This window comes from Balaenoptera ricei, chromosome 10 (assembly GCF_028023285.1).
Source record: "Balaenoptera ricei isolate mBalRic1 chromosome 10, mBalRic1.hap2, whole genome shotgun sequence".
In the NCBI taxonomy this organism is placed as follows: domain Eukaryota; kingdom Metazoa; phylum Chordata; class Mammalia; order Artiodactyla; family Balaenopteridae; genus Balaenoptera; species Balaenoptera ricei.
In genome coordinates this window covers 91,651,114-91,677,774 of record NC_082648.1, presented here as the reverse complement: position 1 = coordinate 91,677,774, position 26,661 = coordinate 91,651,114, and the positions used below count along the sequence as shown (strand labels likewise).

The 26,661-nt window shown below is 47.0% G+C and overlaps 1 protein-coding gene across 2 annotated transcripts in view; it reads right to left on the bottom strand.

Annotated features, from left to right (window-relative positions):
* ABTB3 (ankyrin repeat and BTB domain containing 3) overlaps window positions 1-26,661 on the bottom strand; it is a 307,345-nt gene that overhangs the window by 14,495 nt on the left and 266,189 nt on the right. The window contains exons 8-14 of one of the 2 annotated variants that reach the window (XM_059936832.1): window positions 24,648-24,741; window positions 24,396-24,531; window positions 23,511-23,731; window positions 21,878-22,056; window positions 8,857-8,962; window positions 5,380-5,482; window positions 3,191-3,272 (exon numbers count right to left, since the gene is read on the bottom strand). In XM_059936832.1, coding sequence (XP_059792815.1) covers window positions 3,191-3,272; window positions 5,380-5,482; window positions 8,857-8,962; window positions 21,878-22,056; window positions 23,511-23,731; window positions 24,396-24,531; window positions 24,648-24,741 — 921 coding nt within the window. The remainder of the gene's footprint in view (window positions 1-3,190; window positions 3,273-5,379; window positions 5,483-8,856; window positions 8,963-21,877; window positions 22,057-23,510; window positions 23,732-24,395; window positions 24,532-24,647; window positions 24,742-26,661) is intronic. The other variant, XM_059936833.1, reaches the window with a different exon arrangement.

The window sequence follows — 26,661 nt, the reverse complement described above, 5'->3', positions numbered from 1 at the left end:
GCATGGAAGTGAAGTGAGCAGGCCCCTGGGAGCCTCCTTCTGGGTCAGATTCAGCCCTACTTGGCCTATTTTGAGCCACAAATGAGGCTTTTCTTCTTTTATGGGGAAGGGGCAGGCACATGGGAAAGTCCCCAGGGCCTGCTCAATCTTCTCTGCCCATTACAGTAACTGGAGGCTAATGTGGCCGGGAAGCCTAATCCAGCTAAAAGCAATTACAGGCTTATGATTCCTCTGGGGCTGTGCCTTTCCACGTAGGTGTCTCATTTAACCAGCTCCCACAGCACACATTTATTGAGTGCCTACTACAAGCCAGGTTCTGATGACAAGAACCTCCCCAGTTAGTCCCAGGCTTGATGGCGTAAGTGCTCTCTCCATGGGCACTTGGAGAGCTGGGGGTGGGGTGGGGGTGTGGTTTCCAGCATCTGGCTCATGCTCCAAATGCTAATGGGCCTTTCCTCCAGGCTGGACGATTTTTAGGGAGGACCGAAGGCCCCATAGCAGGGAGGCAGTTAAGAGGTCAGGTCTGGGAGTCAGCCAGGCCTGGGTCTGAAGCTCAGCTTGGCTGTGATGAGCAGTGGGAGCTCGGGCCACTTCCTCTACCTTGTCTGTTGGGAGGGAGAAGAGCCACCTGGAGGGGGAGCTGGGAGGACTGGATGAGATGATGTGGGGCCGTGGTGCTCAGAGGGGGTCCCTGGTCCAGCGGCATCAGCATTACCTGGGTTCTTGTAAGAAACATGAATTCTCGGGCCCCACCCCAGGCCTACAGAATCAGGAACTCTGGGGGGCGGAGCCCAGGAATCTGCATCTTAGCAAGTTTTCTGCATCTTAACAAGCAACTCCCTTCACCCCCCAGAGCTTCCCCTGGAGTTTCTGAGGCCTCCTAAATTTTGAGAACCACTGTAACTTAGAGCACTGGTTCTCCACCTTGGCTGCACATGCCTCTGGATGATGGCAGAGGGTGGAGACTTCAAAATGCTGATGCCTGGGCCGCAGCCCAGATTCTGATTTACAGCCTGGACACTGGGAATCGTCAAAGTTCCTCAAATGATTCCACTGCTAAGCTGAGGTTGAGAACCACTGGTTTCGAGCCCTGCATGTAGCTGGAGCACATGAAATGGGAGCTGCTCTTATTATTGTTCCTCTTTGGACCAGACTGGGTTCAAATAATGGCTCTGTCACTCACCAGCACTAAGTTCTCTGGGTCTCAGTTTCCCCACCTCTAAAAGTGGCAAGATTAATCCAGATAACCACATGCAAGCAAAGGTCAGTGCCTCATTCACACTTGGAGTTAAAAATGGGGAAAATGAGGCTCAGAGAAGAGCCTGTGCATGGTTATTCCATAAGGAATAATCCTTATTCCATAAGGATTCTTTATTTTGAAGTTTAAACATAGCCAAAGGAATGCATCTCTAATGGTGGAAATACTGACACCTCAGTGGGCTTTAGGGCTTTAGTGTGAGGGCATGGTGGCTTCCTGGCAGCCCTCTGAATCACAGGATCTGGGGGACCAGGGTCAATCACCAGTGGAGGGAAGAACCATCATCTGGCCAGCCACACTTGGCTTACAGTATGTGGTTCCAATGCATCTTTTCAGTCTCCAGTATACCTTAAGACACAGCCAAATGGACTATTATCACTTTCCCTCAAATACACACCACGATTTCCCACTTTTGTGCCTTTGTTATGCTGTTTCTCCCTCTGGAATACCCTCTCTCTCCTATTCACCAGATGAGGAAGCTGAGGCTCAGATAGGCTGGGCAAGTTGTTCAAGGTCACATGAGGGACAATCATTTTAAACAGGGGAATGCAGCTGTTTAAACTGGGGAAGGTAGCATTTAGATCCTGAAATGCAGCTCTGTCCTTCAAAGCCCAGATCAGGACCCCTGCCCTATGACCCTGGTTACGGCCATGCTTGCCGCCTGCTTATGTTTGAGTGGTCTCCTCAACCCTCTTGGAATGTGAGCCTCCCGAGGGCCAGCCTGAGTCTTACCCACCTTTTCCCAGGGCTGTCCTTCCAGAACTGAACCAGAGGAAACAGGTCCTGTTCAGAATCCTATAAACTCCATCCCCAGATCACCCACATTGGCCGACTAACCCTGGCTGTGGGAAGACAGCATGGAGGGGCCACAGTCTCCCCTGTAGGGCCCCTGATGGACGTAAGCAGCCCACCAGCCTCCATGCCCCCGATGAGACTCGGAGCTTCAGAGATAGGGCTGCGAGGCCAGCTGGGGGTGTGAATTTCTCCTAGCGGCGAGAATGTCATTGCAAGGCTGGATTTATGAATCAGGCATGAAATCCAGGGCCAGATGGCTTCACAGGCAAATTCTACCAAACGTACAGAGAAGAACTTATACCGATCCTTCTCAAACTCTTCCAAAAGATTGAAGAGGAAGGAACACTCCCAAAGACATTCTATGAAGCCACCATTACCCTGATACCAAAACCAGACAAAGACACTACCAAAAAAAAGAAAAAAAATGAATCAGGCATGAAGAATGGAGGAAAAGGGAAGAAAGATGCTGTGCCCCCTTAGAAGTGCCCCATAAACCAAATGGTATTGATTTCAAATGGAGGGAGATACGGCAATGTCATCTGGCCTCTGACAAACCTTCCTTTCCTATTTACATTAGGTTCAGACAAATGTTAAGATGACACTGGATTCCCTGAAGTCCACTGGTTCCTGATCATACTGGGCTCAACTGCCTTTGGGGACTTCATACCTGCTGTTCTCTGCCTGGAATGTTCCAACTCCCTTTCTTAAGCCCTAAGCCTCCCCATGGTTTGCCAGCTTCTCCTCAGCCTGCAATATTTCAGCGACACCTCATCCAGGGGCCTTCCCCAGTCTCCCTGGTCTGAGTCGCCGTAGCTTGTTGGTTCACCCCTCTCTCACGCACACCCCACTTTATACTGTGACTCAGATTTACCCCCTCTGGACTGTGAGTCCCCAGGAGAAGAATGTCCTTTATCCTTGTGTCTCCAGGTCCCAACACAGTGTCAGGCACATAGTAGGTGCTCAGTTAATGCTGTGGGCATGAATGGACGGTAAGTGGGAGGGGCAGTGTGAGGACAGGGGCCAAGAGTGCAGGAGCTGATGACTCAGTACAGTGGCTGATCCACAGGTGGAGGGCTGGAGGGACCCACCGGTGCCCCGCACCTACCAGCAGGGTTCCAGGCCACAGCAGGGGCTAACCTGAAAGATGGGGTACTTCACGTATCCGATCTCTATGCAGGTGTTGTCATTTGTTGGTTTGCTAGAGAGCAGCGCTTTGAACCTGAGCAGGAACATAAAAAGGGAGATAAAAAGACTCAAAAAGACATCAACAGCTTGCAAGAGACTCAGCTCTCTGACGATAGAAACATGTAATGTCTTGTATCCCCTCCCACTCTGAGATACAATGACATATCCATAGATTGTTTAACATAATGCTCCCCCTTCTGATATGATACCATAATCCAATCTGAAGTTAAAACTCTAAAGTTAAAAACAGTGTTTGGAACTGTTAAATTATTTCTCAAACAGGCGATTGGAAAAGAACAAATGCCTTTTAAAGCCCTGTCCACCTTGTAGGGCCCATCACAAAGCCTGCCTTCCTGATTCAGGCCTCAAGCTCCTGGAGTCCTTCCTGATTCAGGCCTCAAGCTCCTCAGCCGCCCACGGAGCTCTACACCTCCCTCTTCCCCCCCCTCCCACACAACCTTTGCTCCAAGAGGGCAGGGACTTCTGCCATTTCTGCCTCTGCTGCCTCCTCAGAGCCTATGCCAGGCTGGACCTGACGCACTGTAGGTATTTAATCAACATCTGTGGATGACCTAACCATCTCCCTATGAGGGTGATCATCTGTCTGGGGTTTTAGGTGCATTTTCCTGCCACTGACTAAACTAAGCTCCTTGTGGGTAGAGACTCAGTCAATGGAACACATGGATACTCAATACATTTAGAAATAAGCTAAGCTGTGTCTCTTTTTATCAGTTAAACTTTAAATATGAAATAATTTTAGATTTACAGAAGAGTTGCAAACATCATACAGAGAGTTCTAGGATGCCCTTCACCCAGCTTCCCCCGATGTTACATCCTACACAGCCATGGTACCTTTGTTGAAACTAAGAAATTAACATTGGTACAATACTGATCTAGTTCTTCTATGGTGTCACAACCGAGAACCTTGCAAGGGACTGTGTATTTTTCTTGCAGTGGCAAAGCAGACATTTGGGGTATTAGGTTTTGGGGGGGAACACTGGAGATGCCAGGAGGCTTTTAGGAACCCAGGGAGTGTTGGCCACACAGCTTCATTAGTGACCTGGAAGTGGGTTCCATTTCTGGATCCCAGGGTCCTTACCCTCTGCTCACCCCCTGGCAGCCTGCCTTCTCCTCATTCAGCATCACTTTCTTCTCTGCCCACCTTCACCGATCCCTGTTCAGGTCCCGGGATAATGCAGTTCTAAATGGTCAACTCCACCTCTACTCAAATCAAAAGGAGAAGGAAGGGCTGTAGCAGAGCTAGCAGGGACGGTGTTATACTACTGTCACTCCAGAGTCAGGGAAAAGTAAGGTTCAGGACCTCTGTGTTTTGGGTGGCTTATGTCAAAGTTCCCTGACATTTGGAGAGCAGGCCTTTCGAGGCTGCCGTGTAGGAGCTTTCAGGCTGCACAAGGACACCTGGCTGAGGGAGCTACAATCCAATCCACGCTCTGCTCACGAAGCTCTGTGCCCGACATGTGCCCTGTCTGCCTAGAGGAATGGTGCCCTGTCTAAGCCACATAATCAGGCTGCTGCTTATGCTAGTGTCGGCCCTGTACTCTTCTTCCAAATTGTGGTTAAAAAACATGTAACATAAAATTTACTGTCTTAACCATTGTTAAGTGTAATGTTCACGTGAAGTGTGCTCGCATCGCTGTGCAATCAGTCTCCAGGACTTACCCTGTCCCCGTTAAACAACTCCCCATTCCCCTCTCCAGCCCCACCATCCCTACCCTTCTACTTGCTGTCTCTATGAAGTTGATTACTCTAGGTTCATATAAATGGAATCATACAGTATTTGTCTTTTTGTGACGAGCGTATTTCACTTCATATAATGTCCCCAAGTTCATTCATATTGTAGCATGTGTCAGAACTGCCTTCCTTTTTAAGGCTGAATAACGTACGTATACACTACGTATTTTTTTATTCATTCCTCCACTGATGGACTCCTGGGTGGCCTCCCCCTTTTGTCTTTGTGAATCATGCTGCCTGAACACGGTGTACAAATGCCCTGTACTCTTGGATCCTTGATTTTGAGAAGAAAATCTGCCAGTTCAGTGACGATACCACCCACATTGAATTTCAGAGAATAGTAATAGCCACCCTCGTAATTCAGTGTTTTCAAAATTGATGACACGTACCTTGGAGAGGCTGTAAATAACAGCACTTTGTGAGCATAAAATGGTCTTCCTTCTACCAGAAAGGTAACATCTGACATTTCTTTATTGTTAAGGAAATGAGGATCTGGAACAGGAAAGGGAGAGAGGGTAGCTTTAGAGAAGGGTGAGGTTTGGATTCCTCTTTTGGAAAAGTGCCCATAAGAACTGACAGGGAGGCCATGGCGATAAAATACTCATTGGAGAGAAAGTGACCAAACAGGAGACAGAATCAGTTAAAGGAACACTCAAGTCACGAAATTCAGTTTCTCGCAGGAAATCTTCATAGCTTACTCGCGAATAAAAGTAGCATTTCCCCTTAGAAGACTCGCCCCCAGCCTGAGTTCAGATGACTGTCAGGTGTGGAAGGTGACCATCCACCCACCCCATCTCGCTCCTCCTTCTCTAGCTCAGCGCCCGCCCGCCGGATAGAAGTGGTTCTGAAGAGCTGTCCCCTTGCCGCTGTGTTCCAGGTGATTCGAAATCCAAGCCCTTTTCTCAGGGTCAGAGGCAAGCGAGCCAGGCCCCTGCCCTCAACTCCAAGAATAAAGAAGTTGTATAACTAGTTGTACAACGAGTACTCTAGTACTTACTGAGCACTCACGATATGCCAGGCACCGTGTGAGCTGGCACTTACACGTGTAAACTCATTCAGTCCTGGGAGAAAGGGACGGCTGTCAGGTGTGCAGCTGGGGACACAGGCCAGGAGTCACAGTGACTTGGTCAAGCAAATGGCAGGTGGAGAGGCCAGGATGTGAACCCAGACATTCTGACTCCAGGGCCTGCATTGCTAAGCACCGGGATCCTCCGATTTGCCTGTCATTTTGGCCATTTTTCCTCGGGCTACAGAAGGTGCCAGTCTGTCCTCAGCTCAGCACTTCTGCCTCACTGGGAGAATCCACCAACACTCCCGTACACCCCTACACGGCTCCACCCCACCTGGCTTCTAAGTCAGACCCCTGGCCTGGCCCCATTTTGCCCAGGCCCTGCTGTAACTTGGACCCAGAATTTGCCTTCCTGGCTGATTCGCCCCAGGTGGTGGTCCTGGATGTCCTCCACTTATATTTCTCTGTCAGTCCCTATAGCCACCTCACCTCTTCCCAATAAAAAAGTTTTAATTTAAAACATATCAAAAAAAAGCATAAGAAAGTCAAAATCACCTATAATTCCACTATCTTAAAAAATTTTTTTTATTAAAAAAATACAACAAAACCCAAACTTCTAAATCTCTCCAGGTAAAGGGAAGAGAGGCTACAGGGGAAGGCCCCAGAGTTGACTAACACTTCTCCACTTGCTTTAAAGACTGTTAACAGGTTGGAGTGACTTTCTCCCTCTTCTCAGCCACATGCCTCCCTCTTCTGGGTCTCTCTCACTCCCACTGTCCACTTCCAACTAGCCCCCACTCCTGCTTCCCAAATTGCTAATATCTCCTACCTTTAGCTCTTTTTACCATTCTCTCCCAGAATTCACTGGGAGGGCAAGAGGACAATGTACTATAAAAAATAAGGCATGTGCTCTCCAGTTTGCCATAGTCCCCACCACTCCCTATTGTCTTACACCAAACTCATTTCAATCATTTTTATGACCTGCCCGGCCCTACAGAGATGCCAGTTTGGAACCTTTGTCACTACTCTTATCTTTCCTTTCAAGTAGATTCCTAAGGAACTATTATTTGGCCACCTTCAATTATCTGAGCTTGAAATGCTGTTTTGAAGATGCAAAACACTATATGTTCCATATTCCACTTACTAGTAATTATGTCCTTTTTCTTTCATCTTGTGAGCTTTGAGCCTCTCAGGCCTGCCTTTATTCTCTTGGTGCTAATAACCCTTGGGATTCCAATGCTGGGGCTGAGAACCAGGCCCTTTTAATTGCTGGTGAAAGAAATCTCAGCAAGTTCAGGAGGAAAAAAAATATTCCCTCCTCTCCTATAGCTACAGGAAAGCAGATTTTATGCTGCATCAGTGAAACAGCCCTTGCAAATGTTTGCTCTAACAAGGGTGTCTTGTAAGGCACCAGCTGTCAGAGATTATTGCTATGTCCTGGCAATGTAACCTTCAATCTCTAAAGTCTGTTAATTTGATTGATCTTTATAATTTGTTGCCCTGATAATATTTTAATTAACACCTGTTTTCTACAAGGTAGAACTACTTGCAGTTTTAGTACATTCTGGTTTGCCTACATGAATGGGCATAAATAAAACCAGACAATTTTGATTCAACTGCTAAGTTTTTCATTTTAGCATAAAAGTTGTATCATTTAAATTAACAGGTTATTCATGACAGGAATAAAAACACTTTAAAACAGTTTCATGAATTTAGCCTTTTCACGAATTTAAACTAGCTCACCTGTTTCAAAAGTAGGGGTTTTGCTAAAGGGTAGAATTTTTCAGATGCTTCCATTTCTCCAAAGTTTCCTGGTCTTTATAGGAAGAGGAAACAGGAAGTAGGAAAGTCCCCAACCTTCATGGCAAAGGGAGTCCTTTATCTTTAATATTTTATAACCCCCTAGGCAGTGAGAGACAGGCCCTTGCAACAGAAGGTTCACGTTTCAGGATTCAAGGCAGCTGGGTGTTTGCCTTCTTGCCAGGCTGATCAACCAGTTTGCAAGGATCTTCCGAATGAAATCAGTGCCTGATGCAAAGGTTTCTTCTGGAAAACCCCAGAAGCCGGACTGGAGAATGATGGAATTGTGGCTCTGGGGGGACCTGGGTTCAAGCTCCAGTTCCACCTGAACTGATGCTGCAGCCTCTGAGAGCCTCTCCTTCCTCAGCTTTGACCAGGATGACACTGTGTGCCTCCTGGGGTGGCCCGGGGATTGCTTGAGAGAGAGTAGGTCAGGGGCTTTGCTGTGGCCAGCTCAATGCCAGGGTCAAAGAAGGGTGAAAAGTGATTACTGCTACCCTGATGGAAGTTCAGGGTGTCCTGTCTCCTCAGCTCGGCTCTGTTCCCCTCTTGTGTGTGTGTGCACGCGGCACGGGAAGCGGGCAACGCTTCCTCACCTCTCCTCCCAGTTCCCTGCAGGACTTCTATTAGGAGGACACTGCCGTACTGCCACTGTCCCCAGCTTGTTCCATCTCAGGGAGGAGGGACTTCTTAGAGGGGAGGCTGGGGGAGAGCAGCCATGCACAGCTCAGCCTTCCCTGGGACTTCACCTGGCGGCTGGGAGTGCGTGGGCTTAGCAGGTCTTGGGCAGCCCGTCACTGTCGGTGACTTGCAGTAGAAAGGCACTCAACGGAGGGATGAGATTTTGGCGAGTTCCCTTGTCCACACCCCCAAGGTATGTTCTCCACACAGTTTAATCCCATAACAAAGGTGACATCCCGACCTCCACCTACCTCACTCCAGTATCCACCTCGTTTGCCCTCCAACGCTCCCACCTTCTTTTATGGCGTTTGCTTACTCCCTGCCCTCAAATCACAAAGCAACAGCGTAGGGCAGGACCCGGGAAGCACTTACTCACCCAGGCGCGAGGTCTGTTTCCGTTTGATCTCTGTGAGCTTGGGGATGGGGTAGGGCCCGTAGCAGTGAGTGAAGATGACACACAGCTGCTGGCTGATCACTTCGTTCTGCGGAAAGGAAAGAACAGCTCACGCTGCTGGGGGCCGTGCACTCATCCAAGCTGTGGTGTAGCAATGGGTTCCTCCCCCCAGGCGAGAGGAGCCCACAGACTTACTGCAGATTCTGAGAGAAATTCCCCCGACATCACATGTTCACTTTGCCCGACAGGCCCTGGATTTGCTTGCTTTGTTTGTCCACTATGTCTAGCAGGTTCATTGGTGGAAGTTTAATTTGTAATTAAATCCTTTCTTGCTCCAATCATTTCTTTACTATCCATTAGAAAACAAGTTTTGTAACTCACAGGATGGAAAATAAGTTTTACACCCTAAACACACCTTTATTAATACGCCAAAATTCTGGCAGCAGGTAATTATCCCGAAAATCACAGCAGGAAGCCCTTTGGGTCCTGTGCTTGTGCTCTCCGTGACCAAGATACAAACCCTCCTGATTCGGCTTCCTTCTGAATTTGATTCTGGTGCTGAGGCATTTCCAGATCCAGGAGTGCTCAACTGAATCACTTTCTCCAAAAAAAAGTATGTGTGTGTGAGGGGAATAGTTCTGTGATGCAAAACTACAGCTGCCCCAGTTGCTCAGGGAGCCTGTTTCTGATCGCCCTTTGCCCTTCATGTTCTTTCCTCCTTTCCTGTTGGGGCCCATGCTGTTCATTAATCTCCCTCCAACTGCAGGTGTGTAGGAAGGAAGCCAGGGATCAGAGCATTTTTTTGGATGCTTTTTACTGGGTGAAGGGGGTTGAAACTAGGGGCTAAAAACAGAGGTAGATAGCTAGACATTTACAGTATATTAAGAAAAGTAGGTTACAACACAATTTGTACCATGTATTTTTGGAAGTAAAATGCTACATATATCTTTGGATGTATAAAGAAAGGTCTGGAAAAAGAGTAGCTACCGTTGGGTGGGATGATGATGTCTTCCCTTTTTTTTTAATCTATATTTTCTATAATAAACAAGTGTTGCTTTGGTCACAAAAACAATAAATGTTATTTTTAATCTTAAAAGATAGGTTTGAGACTACTAATGATGTTAGCAGTTCTTATTCTTGAATCTACTTCACTGTGTTCCTGAAAGAGAGGGATTACAGTTCAACATATGGAAAGAAAACCCAATCCTTTGATCCTGCAAGGCACCATGTTACCTCGAGGGGGTCCACAGAGGTGCCTAAGGAGATGCAATCATATTGGACAGAAAAAGGGATTCTGCTTTCAAAGATGATGCCTTATGACCAAAAGGTGTTACCTGCTCCTCTCACTTAACACTCACAGAGTGACTGTCTCATGGCTGCAGCAGTGGTTCTCAAAGTGTGGTCCCTGGACCACAGACTTCAGCCTCAGGTGGGCTGGGGGTGGGGCCCACCAGTCAATATTTTAACAAGTTTTCTGATGATTCGGATGCTCCCTTTGGTTTGAGAACCACAAGTTTCATGTATTAAAATTCTGTCTTGGGTTTGACCTGGGCTGGGGACTGTAAATTTGTTTCCTTTGGTCTAAAGCCTTGCCACACAAATGCGCTCCATCGACCAGCAGCAGTAGTATTGCCTGGGAGCTTGCGAGAAATGCAGACTCTCACCCTAGGCCCACTGAATCAGAATCCGCATTAACACGCTCTGCAGGTGATTCCCATGCATACTAATGTTGGAGAAGCACCGGGTGGTTGGCAGTACTGTGGCCCCTAGAGGACTGCCGTGCCCTAATCCCTGGGACTGTGATATCATGAGATACCACGCTTGTGAATATGTTCTCTTTCAGAGCAAAAGGGACTTGGCAGGAGTAATTTAGGTCACTAACTAGTTGACCTTAAAAGGGGGCGATTACTTTGGATTATCTGGGTGGGCCCACTGTAATCACATGAGCCTTTAAAATTAGAGGCAGAAGAGGAATTCAGAAGGGATGGGGGAGAAGTGGAAGTCAGAGGGACTGGAGGCCTGAGACGGACTCGATGCACTGTTGCTTGGAGAAGGCGGGGGCCACATGGTGAGCTTGAGAGGGGATGCAGGCCCCAACACTAGGAACAAAATGTGACCCCCCAGCTGACCCCCAGGAAGGAAATGGGGCCTCAGTCCTACAGCCACAAGGAACCGAATTCTACCCAAACCTGAATGAGCTTGCAAGTGGATTCTTCCCGGGTCTCTAGAAAGGAACTCAGCCCTGCTGATTGATACCCCTGATTTTGGTCCTGTGAGACCCTAAGTAGAGAGCCAGCCGAGACCTTGTGCCTGGACTTCTGACCAATGGAAACCATGAGATAGTAAATGGCTGTTGTCTTCAGCCTCTAAATTGTGCTCATTTGTTACTGCAGCAATAGAAACTAATACAGCTCATCTAGAGTTTGCCTATTTCGTCATGCTTCTGACCCCAGCGTGCCCAACACACTGTGGATGCACAGTGAATACTTGCAGATCACAAGAAAGATGAGACCTGTGACCTGCAAGATGCTCTGTGCAGACTGGGTGATGAATGGTGCTGGTCTCACTAGCTGCACCTGGGGTTGTCTTGGGAGCCTTGCTGGTGAGTCAGCCCATCTCATCAACTCGGGGGAAGGAATGGAGATCCATTTCCTGGATTTCGTGACCCGTAAGAGAAGCCTGAGCAACCGGTGGACTCTTCGTGGGGCTTTTTTTTTTTTTTTTTTCTTTTGGTGGTGGTGGTGGTAGTTGTTTAATTCAATTCAATAGGTACTTATTCAGCATCTAAGAGGTGACCAGCACTGTGAAAGGAGCCATATTGGGGGCAACAAAGGCAGTAGATCAAGATCCCGTCTCTCCAGGAACTCACAGCTTGGCCTCACTTCCTAACTTCACTATGTGTTGTATCACCTGAAAAGTAAAGACAAGGGCTGTCTGTTCCAAAGGGACAATCCTCAAGCACTTAAAAATTATCTGGGGGGGCACGTTAACTCCCCACTCCTAAGTGAGGGTTGCATATAGTGACTTGATTGCAAAGAGCACAGTCTGGAAAGTGAGGGGGAGGCAACAGTAAGTTTGCTGTGGAGAAACCTGACGAACACAATCTCAGCCAGGTGGTCAAGGTCATCATCACCAGTGATGAGTCATACTGATAGTATGTACACCTGATGTGATGAGAAAGGCACTTTACCTCGGTGGTCATCCTTCCCAAACCCACAATCTCAGTCTAAATCGTGAGACAAATACTGCATACTCCACTAGAGGGGCAGCCTACAAAATATGTGACCAGTACTCCTCAAAAACTGTCATGGTCATCAAAAACAAGGAAAGTCTGAGAAACTGTCTCAGCCAAGAGGAGCTTAAGGAGGCATGACAACTAAAGGTAACGTGGTGTCCTGGAGCAGAAAAAGACACTAGATAAAAACCGAGGAAACAGGAATAAAGTATTTAGCTAACAATAACGTATCCATGTTGGTTCACTGATTATAACAAATGTACCATACTAATGCATGATGTTAATAATGGGGGAAGCAGGTGAGGGGCTGTAGGGGAACTCTCTGTGCTATCTTCTCCATTTTTCTGTAAATCTAAAGTCATTCCAAAAAATGAAGTCTATTATTAAAAGAAAAGCTGCCCAATGAGGAAATAGGAAAATTATGATGAAAGCACTAGAAGTTCAGGAGAGAAAGGGAAAGAAGACGGGTCATCAACAGTTCCCTAGGCTTGACTCATTCATCCCCCAAAGGTTTCTTGAATGTAAACTTTCCCTCATGCACTAAGCTATGCTTTCATCCATTCATGAATTCTTTCTTCAAATATTTATTGAGCATCTGCTAAGTGCCAGGCACTGGCTAGACCCTGAGGGCTGGACACTGTGTGAAGGACGATGTTGACGAGTCCGATGACAGCACCAAAGATGCTGCCATTGCCAAGGCTTTCTGGCCGCTTCTCCTCCAGAGATGAGAACCCTAAGAGAAGACTCCCCACTGTGTCCTTGAACTCATCTGTGTTTGTCGAGGTGTCTGCTCTGTGCCCTTTTCTGTGCACTTCCTCCAGACTGTGGGATTGTTGGCATAATTCACTCTGCTTCCCTGGCACGCTGTAATTCGTATAAGTTAACAACTCTTGTGGGGTTGGTCTACCCTATGGATTTGGTTAGTTCTGGACCCGAACCTGAAGACAGTGGCTGGAATTAACCGAGCTTGAGGCTCACTCTGTTCTGGGGGTGGGCGTGGGTTGGGTGGCTGTGCTGGGACAGATGCTGACACTCTCCTCTGAGAGACACATTTAAGCACGGTGCTTTTAGCTCAAAGGGCCACAAGGCTCAACCCCAGGGGCAGCGGGCCAGCCTCCGCATGCAGGCTCTGACCTGGGAAGCCTGGGCTGGGAGAGGTAGGTCTGGCCAGGTTCACGTACATGGCAGCCGGTTAGCGGTTGTCACTGGCGTGCCGCTGGGTACCTGGAATTCAGGTTTCTCGCGGAAAATGCTGGGTACGTGTGCTCGTGGGGTGAACTTGGGTCCTCGGGACTCGGAACTGTGCGGCTACATAAAACTAGACAGGAATGAAGCCACGTTCCTAACAGCACGGTTACCAGGAGACTCCCCTGAGATGGATTCCTGTGGACTTGGGGGCTGACGTCCTTCCTCTCCTCCTCTAACCCCTCACTCCTCTCCTAAAAAGATACTGAAACACTTTCTCTTCTTCACAAAGGAGTGCTAGGATTGATCCCAAAGGTCCTTTTCAGGTGGCTTAGGCGGGGGTTCTACACAGCGGTAAAAACATGGACAAGGGGGCCAGATGGGAATGGGCCCCAGTCCTGGCTCCTCACTCACTAGCTCTGTGACCTTAGGAAAGTGAGTCAGCCTCTCTGGGTTTTGGTGTGCTCTTCCAAAGTGGATTAAAACTACCTGCTTGGTGAGGTGGCTATGAGAGCTAAAAAGGATAACACATCCCAATATACCGCTGAACCAAAGGAAAGGGCTGAGATTTGACCATTTTGAACCCCCAAATCAGCAATTTCCCATAATTCAGACGAATCCCTATTTTTCTAGATCCTAAAATGTCATAAAATTAATGGCAGCTTTTAGGAAGAGGAAAAAGAAACTCACCACATTAAACACACACACTCATTTTTAAGATCCATTTAACTTGAGAAATGCTGGAAGGTGGAAAAAGCTGTGTCTCAGAATCAAGAGAATGCGGAATTACTGTTACTATCTGGGGACACTGGCAGTGAGTTCTCTGCCTCAATCCACTGTCAACAGCGATTGACTCTTCCCTGCAGGGGCCCCTCCCTTGCGGGATGCACTGGGCTGACCTGTGAGCAGTGAGCTGCTCTGCGCTGCCACACGCCTGGGAAAGGTGGAGGTGGGAAGGGTCCCCACCTCCAGAGGATTCTGCGAGGTCAGCATGTGGCCCCACTGGAGTTGTGCACAAGACGAAACTGAACACACAATGAACTCAAGTGCTTTTAAATAGTCATCCATGTGTTTTGATATGTACCTTTTATTCACCGCAAGTGATGAAGGTTTTCAATTTATGGTAGTAATACAATGTTTCCTTTCTAAATACATTTAATGGAAGGCAAATTGATTTAAAGAAAAATATCAGTGGAAATACCCTTGAGGAATGAAAGGGAAATCAGACATTATCAGATGAAGGAAAACTAAAAGAATTTGTCACCAGGAGACCTACCCTAAAAGAATAGCTGAAGAAAGTTCTCTAAACAGAAAGGATAGAGGAAGGAATCTTGGGACATCAGGAAGAAAGAACATGGTAAACGAAAATATGGATAAACATAATAAGTTTTCTTTCTTCTCTTGAGTTTCCTAATTATGTTTGATGGTTGATGCAAAAATTATAAGTGTCTGATGTGGTTCTAAATGTATGTAGATGAAATATTTAAAGACAATTATGTCATAGATGGGGGAGGGTAAAGGGACATAAAGGGAAGTAAGGTTTCTGTACTTTACTTGAATTGGTAAAATGAAGACACCAGTAGTCTATGATGTTATACACACACACACACTATAATACTGCAAGCAACCACTAGAAAAACTATACAAAGGGATACACTCAAAAACACTACAGACATATAAAAATGGAATTTAAAAAGTGTTCAAGTAGTCCACAAGAAGGCAGAAAAAGAAAAGAGAAAAAAGACAGAGAGACCAAACAGAAAACCAAAAATAAGATGGCAGACTTAAGCCCTCAAGTAGCAATAACTGAGTAAAATATAAATGGTCTCAATATACCAATTAAAAAACAGAGATTGGCAGAGTGGATGAAAAGCCCAATTATATGCTTTTTACAAGAAAGTCACTTCAAATCTAATAAAACAGGCAAGGTGAGAGTAAAGGATGGAAAAAATATATCACATGAACATTAATCAAAGGAAAGCAGGAGTGGCTATCTAAGTATTAGATAAAGTAGATTTCAGAGCAAAGAAAATTAGCAGAAGCAGAGAGGGGCATTATATAATGATAAAAGGGTTAATTCACCAAGAAGATATTGCAGTCCTAAATATGTATGCACCAAACAACAGATCTGCAAAATATGTGAATCAAAAACTGACAGAACCAAAAGAAGAAACAGACAAACCCACAATTACAGTTGGAGAATTTAATATCCCTTTCTCAACTGAGAGAATAACTAGACAGAAAATCTGTAGGATATGGAAGAACTCAATAATACCATCAACCGACAGGGTCTTATCGACAGTTATGGAAACACTCCACTCAACAATGGCAGAAAACAGTCTTTTCTTTTTTTTGGCCACATTGCATGGCTTGTGGGATTTTAGTTCCCAGACCAGGGATCGAACCCAGGCTCCCGGCAGTGAAAGCACTGAGTCCTAACCACTGGACCACCAGGGAATTTCTGAAAACAATCTTTTTAAGTGCCCATGAAACCAAGATAGACCATATCCTGGGCCATAAAACCAACCTCAAAATTTTAAAAGGATTGAAATAATACAGACTGTGTTCTCTGACTACAATGGAATCAACCTAGAAATCAATAACAGAAAGATAACAGGAAAATCTACAGATACTTGGAAACTAAACAACACATTTCTAAATAATTCATAAGTCAAAAAGGAAGTTCCAAGGGAAATAAAAAACACACTGAACTGAATGAAAGTGAGAATAAAAGGTATCAAATTTTGTGGTACACAGCCAGAGTAGTGCTGAGAAAGATATGCATATATAAGAAAAGACGAAAAGTCTCAAATTAATATTCTAAGCTTCTACCTAAAGAACCTGGAAAAAGAAAAACAAAATAAGAAAAAAAAAAAAGAAAAAAAAAGAAAAACAAAATAAGCCCAAAGCAAGCAAATAATAAAGATAAGAGCAGCGATCAATGTAACTTAAAACAGAAGAGTAGTAGAGAGAGAAGACACAAATTAACAAAATCAAGAATGAAACAGGGGCTATCACTACAGACTCTGTAGACATCAGAAGGGTAATAAGGGAATATGATGAGCAACTCTACACACATACATTTGACAACGTAGATGAAATGGACCAATTCCCTGAAAAACACAAAGTACCTCACCTCACTCAATATTAAGTAGATAATTTGAATAGCTCTGTAACTATTAAAGAAATTGAATTTGTAATTTAAAAAACTCCCCTTAAAGAAATCTGCAAGACCAAATTGAAAAGGAAGAAATGAAACCATCTCTACTTGCAGATGACATGATTATCTAAGTAGAAAAATCACAATAAATCTGCAAAATACTCCTAGAACTAATAAATGAGTTCAGCAAGGTCACAGGATACGAGATAAACATACAAAAATCAACTGTATTTCCATATGCTAGCAATGAACACATGGACAAAAAATTAAAAATATAACATCATTTACAATTGTTAAAAAAAGAGAAATAGTTATGTGTAAATCTAATAAAACATGTCCAGGACTTGTACCCTGAAAACTCACAATATTGATGAAAGAAATCAAAGAAGATCTAAAGACACCAAGAGACTAACATGTTCATGGACTGAAAGACTTAACATAGAAAAGATGTCAATTCTCCCTAAACTGATATAGAGGTTTAACACAATTCCTATCAGTCTCAGCAAGATTTCTGTTGTTGTTCATATAGCAAATTTGTTCCAAAATTTATATGGAAAGGCAAAGAACTAACATAGCTAAATTCATTTTGTGAAAGAAGAATGAAATGGAAGGAACCAATTTACCCAATTTCAAGATTTATTTTATAGCTATAGTAATTAAGACTGTGTGGTAATGGTGGAGGGACAGACACATAGATCAATGGAACAGAATGGAAAACCCAGAAACAGACCCACACAAATATGCCCAACTGACTTGACAAAATTGCAAAAGTAATTTGATGAAAGAGAGATAGTCTTTTCAACAAATGGTGTTGGAGCAATTGAACATCCACTGGCAAAACAAAAACAAAAACAAAACAACTTTGCTCTGAGTCCCGCACTTCATACAAAAATTAACTCAAAATGAAAATGAATCACAGACTTCACCATATAACAGAAAACTATAAAAATTCTAGGGAAAAAATGCAGGAGGAAATCTTCATGATTTAGGGCTAGGCAAAGCATTCTAATACTTGACACCAAAAGCATAAGCTCCATAAAAGGAAAAACTTAAACTGGACTTCCTCGAAATGGAAGCTCTGTGAAAGACCCTGTTAAGAGGATAAGAAGACAAGCTACAGAGTGGGAGAAAGTATTTGCAAACCATGTATCTGACAAAAGATTATTTTCTAGAATTTACAAAGAACTCTCAAAATTCAACAGGGAGGGACTTCCCTGGTGGTGCAGTGGTTAAGAGTCTGCCTGTCAATGCAGGGGACATGGGTTTGAGCCCTGGTCTGGAAAGATCCCACATGCTGCGGAGCGACTAAGCCTGTGCAACACAACTCCTGAGCCTGTACTCTAGAGCCCGTGAGCTGCAACTACTGAGCCTACATGCCGCAACTACTGAAGCCCGCGCGCCTAGGGCCCGTGCTCTGCAACAAGAGAAGCCACCGTGACGAGAAGCCTGCGCACCGCAACGAAGAGCAGCCCCCACTCACCACAACTAGAGAAAGCCCTCGCGCAGCAACGGAGACACAATGCAGCCATAAATAAATAAATAAACTAATTAATTAAAAATTCAACAGTGAAAAACCAAACAATTTAATTAGAACACGGGCAAAAGACACAAAGAGACATTTCACTGAAGAGGATATACAGATGGCAAATAAACACATGAAAATATGTTCAACATCATTAGCCATTTAGAGAAATGCAAATTAAAACCACAATGAGATACCACTTATACATCTACCAGAATGGCTAAAATAAAAAATAGCAATAGCACCAAACAGGGAGGATGTGGAGAAACTTCATTACCCATACTTCGCTGGTGGGAATATAAAATGGTGCAGCCACTCTCAAGAACAGTTTAGCAGTTTCTTTAAAAACTAAACATGCACCTTCTATACAAACCAGCAGTTGCACTCCTGAGCATTTATCCCAGAGAAATGAAGACTTATATTCATATCAAAAACCTGTGCAGGAATGTTTATAACAGCTTTATTTGTAATAGCTCAGAACTGGAAACAACTCAGATGTCCTTCAGTGGTGAGTGGTTAATAAACTGTGATCCGTCCATACCACAGAGTACTAGTCAGCAATAGAAAGAATCAAACTATCAACACATGCAACGACCTGGAAGAATCTTCAGAGAATTATGCTGAGTGAGAAAATCCAATCCTAAAAAGTTACATACTGTATGATTCCATTTAAATCACATTCTTGAAATGACAAAATTAGAGAAATGGAGACCGGATTAGTGGTTACCGGGGCATAAGGAGGGAGTGAAGGCAGAAGAGATATGGGTGTGGCTGTAAAAGGGCAACATGGGGGATCCTTATGGTGATGGGAGTTTTCTGCATGTTTACTGTATCATGTCAATATCTTGGTTGTGATATTTAACTGTCATTTTGCAAGATATTGCCAATGGGGGAAACAAAGTATCTCTCTGTATGTTTTCTTACAACTGCATGGGACTCTACAATTGTCTCAAAATAAAAAGTTTAATTTACAAAACTCAATTTTAAAACAGTGGAAAAAACCCCTAAAAACGTGCATAAACCACAAGGAAGAAAAAAAACACATAGCTCATGTCTCACCCTTGGCTAAAGCCTCCAGTGGTGTTCTATTCAGTTCACACGGAGAGAAACCCCAATGTCCACCATGGAGAAAGTCTCCGTGCCATTAGATTTCATCTCCTACACTTTCTCCTGTGTCCCACTGCTTCCTGCTGCCCCAGCACATCAAGCACGTTCCCACCTGGAGCCTGAGCTCCTGCAGTTCCCCCACTTGGAATGCTTTCCCTCCAGACCTCTGCGTGGCTGGAAGCTTTTCCTCACTTAGGTGGTTGTTCACATGCTACCTCCTCTGGGAGACTTTTCTTACCATCCTCTCTAAATTAGACCTTGTGTGCTCCACCCACCAGAGACTACATCGTTGTCCAAGTTCATTATTTTCATAGCATTTATCATGCTCTCACTCTCTTTTGCTGATGTATTTCCTTGCGTATTATGTGTCTGCCCCTCCCCTGGCCACAGTAAGTTCCATAAAGAAGGTAAAGAAGGCCCTGTCACCCTGTAGCCTAGTGGGCACTCATGACTACAGAATGAATAAATGCCCAGAGGAGTTATGTGTGGGAGAAACGGGCCAGGAGCTCTCTTTAAACAGATGTATTTTTAAAAATGACTGTATTGTTCTACTCCTGGGGAACTCTAGAGACACTGAACCCTTTTAAAGATAAAATTTATAACTGGGGGCAAAAAAGCACATTTGCAACTAGATTTCAAGTAACGTATGACCGAGCACGAGTCACCCATGGGGAGAAGGCATCGCTTCACTTTACAGGATGGCTGTGTTTCTGTGAGTTGACCGTAAAGTGGATTTATTTACAGGAATTCTATATTCTTACCCACTACTCTGATAGAACCAGGTATTTGCGCCCACAGAACAGCAGACATGATGCGAACAGGAATCCGTTAGTGGAGGGAGAAGGGACAATGCTAGCTAGTTGTGTGATGCATGGCTTCTCCTTTCCTCCAATAGGACACTTTCTGAAGGCAGAGTTTTGCAGCACTTTCTCAACTCTCTGAACTTCTCTGCCACCATCTCTCTCCAGACATCTTTTGACCTCAGGAACATCACCGTGTTTGGGGACTGCTTGACTTGCCCCGGCAGCCACGGGAAATTGATCACCTCTTTGCCCCCTGTGGTCAGTGTACACTATGATGTAATACCACATCTCACCAGTAGGGGTTGCCATTGACTCCCTATAAGGGCAAACTTGACTCTTGAAAGCACCCTTTTCTCCAGACTTGCCCCCCCCCCCACCCCTGTCCTGACCACGAGCTGCTCCTGCCCCATCCCTGGCTCCCTCCACCCTCCAAGATCAGTACAGCTGACAGGGAGCAGGCTCTAGTCCACATCTGCCAAAGGCCCCTGCCTTCTTCCAGGCCTCCAGCTGCCGCTTTCAGCTGCTGTTGGCTGCCCTTTCAGGGTCGTGGCTGAGTGGGGTATAAGGGGCCTGCTGGGGTGCTAGCAATGTTCCATTTCTCAGTCTGGGTGCCGACCACACAGGTAAGTTTACCTTGTGAAAATTCATTAGGCTCTATAGTTACGATCTGGGCACTTTTCTGATGTATCTCATTCTTCAAAGTAAAGTTTACTTTAAAAATCCATAGATTAGGTTTCCTTAATACATAGGGTGCCTTAGTCATTTCTGGAACTCCCACTACAGCCCGTAGAAGAAAAAAAACAAAAAACAAAACCAGAAACCAATTAGAACACCAAGACCCTGGGAACAGACCCAGCAATGATTTTTCACTACGGTGGTTTCTTAGGTAGTTTCAGGCCTTATTTATTTATTTTTCAAGTTGCAGGGTGAGGGGTGAGGGGCAGGGAGAGTTTGGTTTGGAAATACTTCCAGCAGGTTTTGCTCTTTGTGGAATCACTGAGGCTCATTACCCGAGGACCGGCACACCTCCTCCCATTTGGGGTCTCAGTGGGGCCTGACATCAAGCACAAATCCAGCCCACAGAGGCTGAGACTCTGGTGCTAATGAGAATACCTCATGGGACCGGCTCTGGACCCCAGGCCAGGTGCTCCAAGGCTCAGGAAGCAGCTGGGTGTGCTGCTGCTTTGCTGCGGGGCCATCCCTGCCGCCTGGAGAAGGTTGCTCCCCCCTCCAGTCTTGACAGCTCCCTGGCCAAGCCCGGCAGGGGAACCCACGCTGCCCTTCTGGTTCAGAGGCCTACTTCCCTGACACTTCACAGGCTCCCACTATCTTAGGACCCCAGGGTCCTGCAAAGCCTGCTGTGAAGGGGTTGCGGCATTTCCCTGCTGCTGGGAACATAGTGTCAGCAGGAATTCAGAGGCCCTCGAGGAAGGGGTGAGCCTCAAGCACCAGGCTCAGACGATCCTCAGACCTGAAAAGGCTTCTCAGGGCCTGGCTTTCCAGGGACCTTGGCAGGGTCTGCATCCCGTCGACCTAGAGAGCTACACCCATTTCTCTCTTCCTGCTGGATTCCTAACGTCCAGCCAGGCCTGCCCTGGTCTCGGCACCTCAGTGACACCTTCCCTGAGCATCTCACACCCCTCAGAGCCTGTGCCACCCAATTTAACATTGTTTCACAAACCACCTCAGATGTCCTTGGGGCCCATGGGTGGGCTTTAGCTCCCCAGCCTTCAGGCAAATTCCCCAGGCTGGAAGATAGCTTTTACTTTGTCCCACGTGCCCAAGTGCCTTGGGACATAACAGGTGTTCAATAAAGCAGCTGCCCCATGAAAGGCTGTACAAATAGCTGTAACCAGCTGGGGTACATTTGCACCAGCGCTGTGACTGCAGGGAGCCCACCCGTGGGACAGGGTCAGGCTCAGGGAGCACGGAGATCAGAGCCCCCGGCCTTTCTCTCTGCCCACGAGCACAACGGCGTTAAGCCCCCGTACCTTGCTGGCTTTCAAGATCTCGAACATGAGGGGCAGGCCCTGGGTGACGAGCTCCTCCGTGTACTCTTCCTCCTGAATGGTCTTAAACTCCTTCAACAGGCACTGAATGAGAGGCCGGCGGTGCTGCTGGAAGGCGATCCGCAAAGACTCCAGCCAGGTGTGCAGGGTCCACGGGACACCTGGAAAGGGGGCGGGCGGGGGTGGGGGAGGGGAGGGGAGGGCAGAAAACAACCAGAGGAGAAGGCGTGTTTTTATCTGGAAGCTGGCCTTTCCCGGGGACATTACCACATCATGAGACCAAGAGCCTGCCTTTCAATGAATAGAGCCAGTGTTGCTTTTTTTTTCCCCCGAAGACTCGCAGAAGTTGCAATTAAAGGTCGTAATTCGATTCCCTTAACTATGGGTGTTTAGTCCTGCACGCTACTCATATTATTAGGGGCTGCATTTTACAAGGTATAATCCTTGTGTAGAATACTGGAATTATAATGCACACTCTTTATGCAGATTGCGTCCTTCTGAGTCCTGACTTCCTTCATCTCCATCCCCTCTACATCCGTGCCCAGAGCTTAGAGGTGGTGAAACCCACGGGTGGACCTCACCATCCGCTGCTCTGGTCAGGGCAGATATTTCCATCTGAATATGAAGACACAGGAGGATACTGCTGCCGCTCCCATGTGCAGAACAACATTTCCATCTGCAGGCACTTCATCAGGTCTTTCTCCCTTGATAGAAGCCTCTCCAGCAGCTGATTGCTGTGATTTGCTTCTCCCCCCTCACTGTGAGACTGAGGCACTCGCTACTGTTTATAACAAGCACACGATTCAGGATCTCGAGCTTCAGAATCAAGCGTCACAGGCTCCCAGGGCAATGGCATAAACGTCCGCCACACTAAACAGCCACCCTCCAAGAGAGACCAGTTTCCAGAACAGCACCGGGGGCCCCTCCTTGGGGCCTCAGCCTACCCTGACCTGCCACAGCCTGTGTTTACAGCCCGTGCTCCATCCTGCTGTTTCTGGGCTGGGGCTAGTGCCATTACAGGGGTGAAGGCCAGGCTAGCCTGTTCCCCAGACGCATGGAGGAGATGGCTCTGGCACAGCTCACTCAAGGGAGAGCCACCCCTAACTCTTCCCGAGAGTGGCTTTGCCCCTGAAGTGGGTGCAGCCTTGCTAGGGAAGAGATGCCCTCATCCTAGCTGGTGCCGGCGGCCGCTTCATGGATTTGGGTGCTCTCAGGCAGCGATTCCCCAACCACTGGGAACCACCTGGGATGATTGTTAAATATAAAGATTTCCAGCCTTTATCCATCCAGACCCTCGGCAGCAGAGCCTCTGGGTGTAGGGCCTGGCAATCTGTATTCAGACAAGCTCCCCAGGTGATTCAGATTTCTCACTCAGGGTCCAGAGTTTGGGAATCGTGGAAGGGTGACCTGAGGATGGGACTTCGGGGCTGGCAGGACGCTGCTGTCTGTGGGGATGGTGTGGGCACTTAGCCTGGAAGTGCTCCAACCAGCAAATGAGAAGCTCCCTGGGCTGCGTGGGGTGTGGGTGTGTGTGTGTGTGTGTGTGTGTGTGTGTGTGTGTGACCTGGAGCTGGGCAAGGCTCTGTGCCCAGCCTTGGAGGGTCCCCAGACTGACCTATGCTCCTGATATCAATTGTGACATCCACGTAGCCATGCTCAGCGCTGTGATACATGGCCTCCCTCAGGGCTCTGAGTTTGGCCTTGCTGTTGCGGCTGGCACACAGCGGGGACGGGGCTGTCTCCCCCAGGTCAGTCCCCTCGGCCAGAATCTCCTCCAGGGACAGGATATCACTCTTCTCCTTCTCTGGCTGAGCGAGCAGTTTGCGGAACACATTCCTGTCAATCATAAACCCAGAGATGAAGACACTCAGAGATGGAAGGGCTGTGCCAGGGCAGGGACTAGGCAGGGGAAGTGGGGAGACCTCTCACTTGGGATAAGGGAAGGACGGGACCAACTCCGGGGTGGCGGTTTCAGAGGCCTGACCACGGGTGCTACGTTTGGTGGATGGAGGAGATGGTGGTTCAGGTGTGGCTGTGTTTCCTTGAGGACAACTTGGAGCTAAGTGCATTCCCCAAATATCTAGAAGGTTCTAGAACCATCTGCCTGCAGTTCTCACCCCCCCCACAATGAATTTGCTTCACTTTGGGTTACGTGTAGTAAAATCTGATGGGGTAAATCCTGAAGGAAATGTAGACAGGAAGTAACCAAACATGAGGGGTTTTACGATTCTTTAAAAGGGATTCTTCTCACTTCACGACAGGTGATAGGATGAGTGCTGACCAACCCTGGCAAAGAGTGACGTCTCTGTGAGAGGAAAGCCGGTTGGGGAAGGACCAGACAAGCCAGTCTGAGTGGGCGTGTGCTGCATGAAGCTGGCCAGGCCTGATCTGCCTCTGGGTCCCACATCCAGAGATACAGTGGGTCTGGGGTAGGCTTGGGAATCTGCATTTTTAACAAGCACCACTTGGGACCTCGTGGCTTTGGGCCATCCTAGCCTACCTGTGTCCGTGGGCTGCGGCCTGGCTGAAAGAGTTCATATCACCCTGGGGGGTGGTAGAAATTCCATTCCTGTACATGGTTCCTATCAGGGGGTCCGCGCCACGCTCCAACAGCAAACTAACCAGCTCAAAATTTCCTGCAAGCCCAGAGAAGGGGGTTTTATAAGAGAATCAAGCAAACACACAGTCACAGACACATCAAGGGCCAGCGCGCTGGAGCCCCTTGGCCGGCGTGAGCATCAGCAACTCTTACCTACGGCGGCTGCAAGCTGCAGGGGTGTTTCTGAATAGTTCTCCTCGCCATGCTCCACAGAGCCCTCCACCTTGGCCCCAGCGTCCAGGAGGAGCTGCGGAGGAAGAGTGGCCATTGAGATGTTTAAAGGACATGCATGTGAGGGGACGTCAGGAGAAGGTGGTGGAAATCAGTGTGACGCCAGTGTTCCTGCCCTCCCTCTGGGTCTGTGAGCATGTGCACAGGGGGAGGGCAGTTGCACCTCAGAGGAAAAACCGAGAGCCTCTCGTATCTTCTAGAGCCTCAGATCACTCAAGTTGTGGTCCACGGACAGCAGCATCAGCATCCCCTGGGAGCTTGTTTGAAATGCTGGCTCTGAGGCTCCACCCCAGACCGAATGATGGGAATCTGCACTTCACCAAGTTCTCCAGGTGATTTATATGTACATTAAAAGTTTCTAGAAGCACTGAGCTAGAAGCTCGTGGCACCAGTGTGTCGGAGGACTTCCTTTCGGGGTCGGAGACACAAAGCCTCGGAGAGTATTAGTGGGGTCTCTTCGAACCATAGCAACTCAAGAGTTCTGAAGAACTCTTTGGGGACCCCCAGGGCCAACCAGGGCAAGAATCGCTTCTAGAACATCCTGGAGGGCTCTGAGGACAGCTCAGCAAATGCTGAGTTTCCTGGCCAGCAAGATCAGTGAGTAAAGTGGCAGAGCGAGCTTCCAAGAGTGCTGTTGAACATGAATCCATTCTGCGCATTCTCTAAGAGATCTGGGCTTCCTAAAAACAGAGATGCCGTCCATGCTGGATCTCACAGTGAACGTGCTGTCAGCACAGCTGATGTAAAATGAGGGGGAAACATCTGTCTTACCTGCTCAGGGCTACCTGAGGGCACAGTCAGGAAGGGGCTGCCTACCTGTCATTCCATGGTGTGTGCACCTGCTGCGGAGAGGTGACCTGACTTCTGTTTGGCTTTGCTTGGCTACCCACTGCTCCTATTCCTGATTTAAAGGCTGGGGATGCCACTGCATGTTAAGGGATGGCATTTGTGTCCACTAGGCCACCCTCTGACCCCTCCTTTCTTAGATCCCTCCGCTAGGAGTGGGCTGGTCATGACGTTCTACAGGCAGAAGCCAGCTCTTGGTGTGACATGTCACGCACTCAACCTCCTGAAACATGACTTCACATCTGTCTTAAGGATTCCCACGACCTAGGAAACAACAAAGGATTCCTGTGGCACTCCAACATTGCCTAGGGGTCCCTAGCACACTATTTTCTGCTCTGCATAATTCTAAGAGGCTTGGACCACATAAAAGGAGGTGAGTTCCTGATGTACCCAAAGCTCAGCATTTATTAGGATGTCAGATGTGGTCAGGGACCTGGATGCTGATATCTTTTTTCCAATGAAGTAAAGTTTTAAGATCTGGAATAAACCGAGCTTAAGATCTAGAATATACTAGATGGCTATTCATTGAACACCAACTCTACAACAGCCAGAAAGGGTGCAAGCAAAACACACTTACGTGCCCAAAGGACCTCAGACGAGGACATCTCTCCATACTCGGGGAGCTGTTTCAGAAGACACATGTGAAGACCCTACTCTAGACCTCTTGGATGGGATTCTCCATAAGTGGGATCCAAGCAAGTATCTTTTGGAACCGCTCCCTTGGCGACTTGGATGCTTCTTTCCAGTGGTTGGAAACCACTAGACTCTATGCAAACACTGGGGTCACACCTAAGGGAAGGTTCTAAGGTCTCACACCAGCCAGGTCTTATGTTCATGTTACAACAAGCAAAAATGAACAAATCCACAAAATCACAGCTCAGGCCCCACCCCCGAGCAACTGGGAACAACTTGGTAAGTTTGCCACTCTGCGTGTGAGGCTGCATGTGGGTATGTGTTAAGTTCATATTGGTTAGAGCCAGGCCATATAGAGCATTACATATAATATTTTCATTCATATGATATGAATGTGCTATATTTAACTGCAATTAACCAATATGAATCTCTTAGGGAATAGGCATGCTGGGAGAGG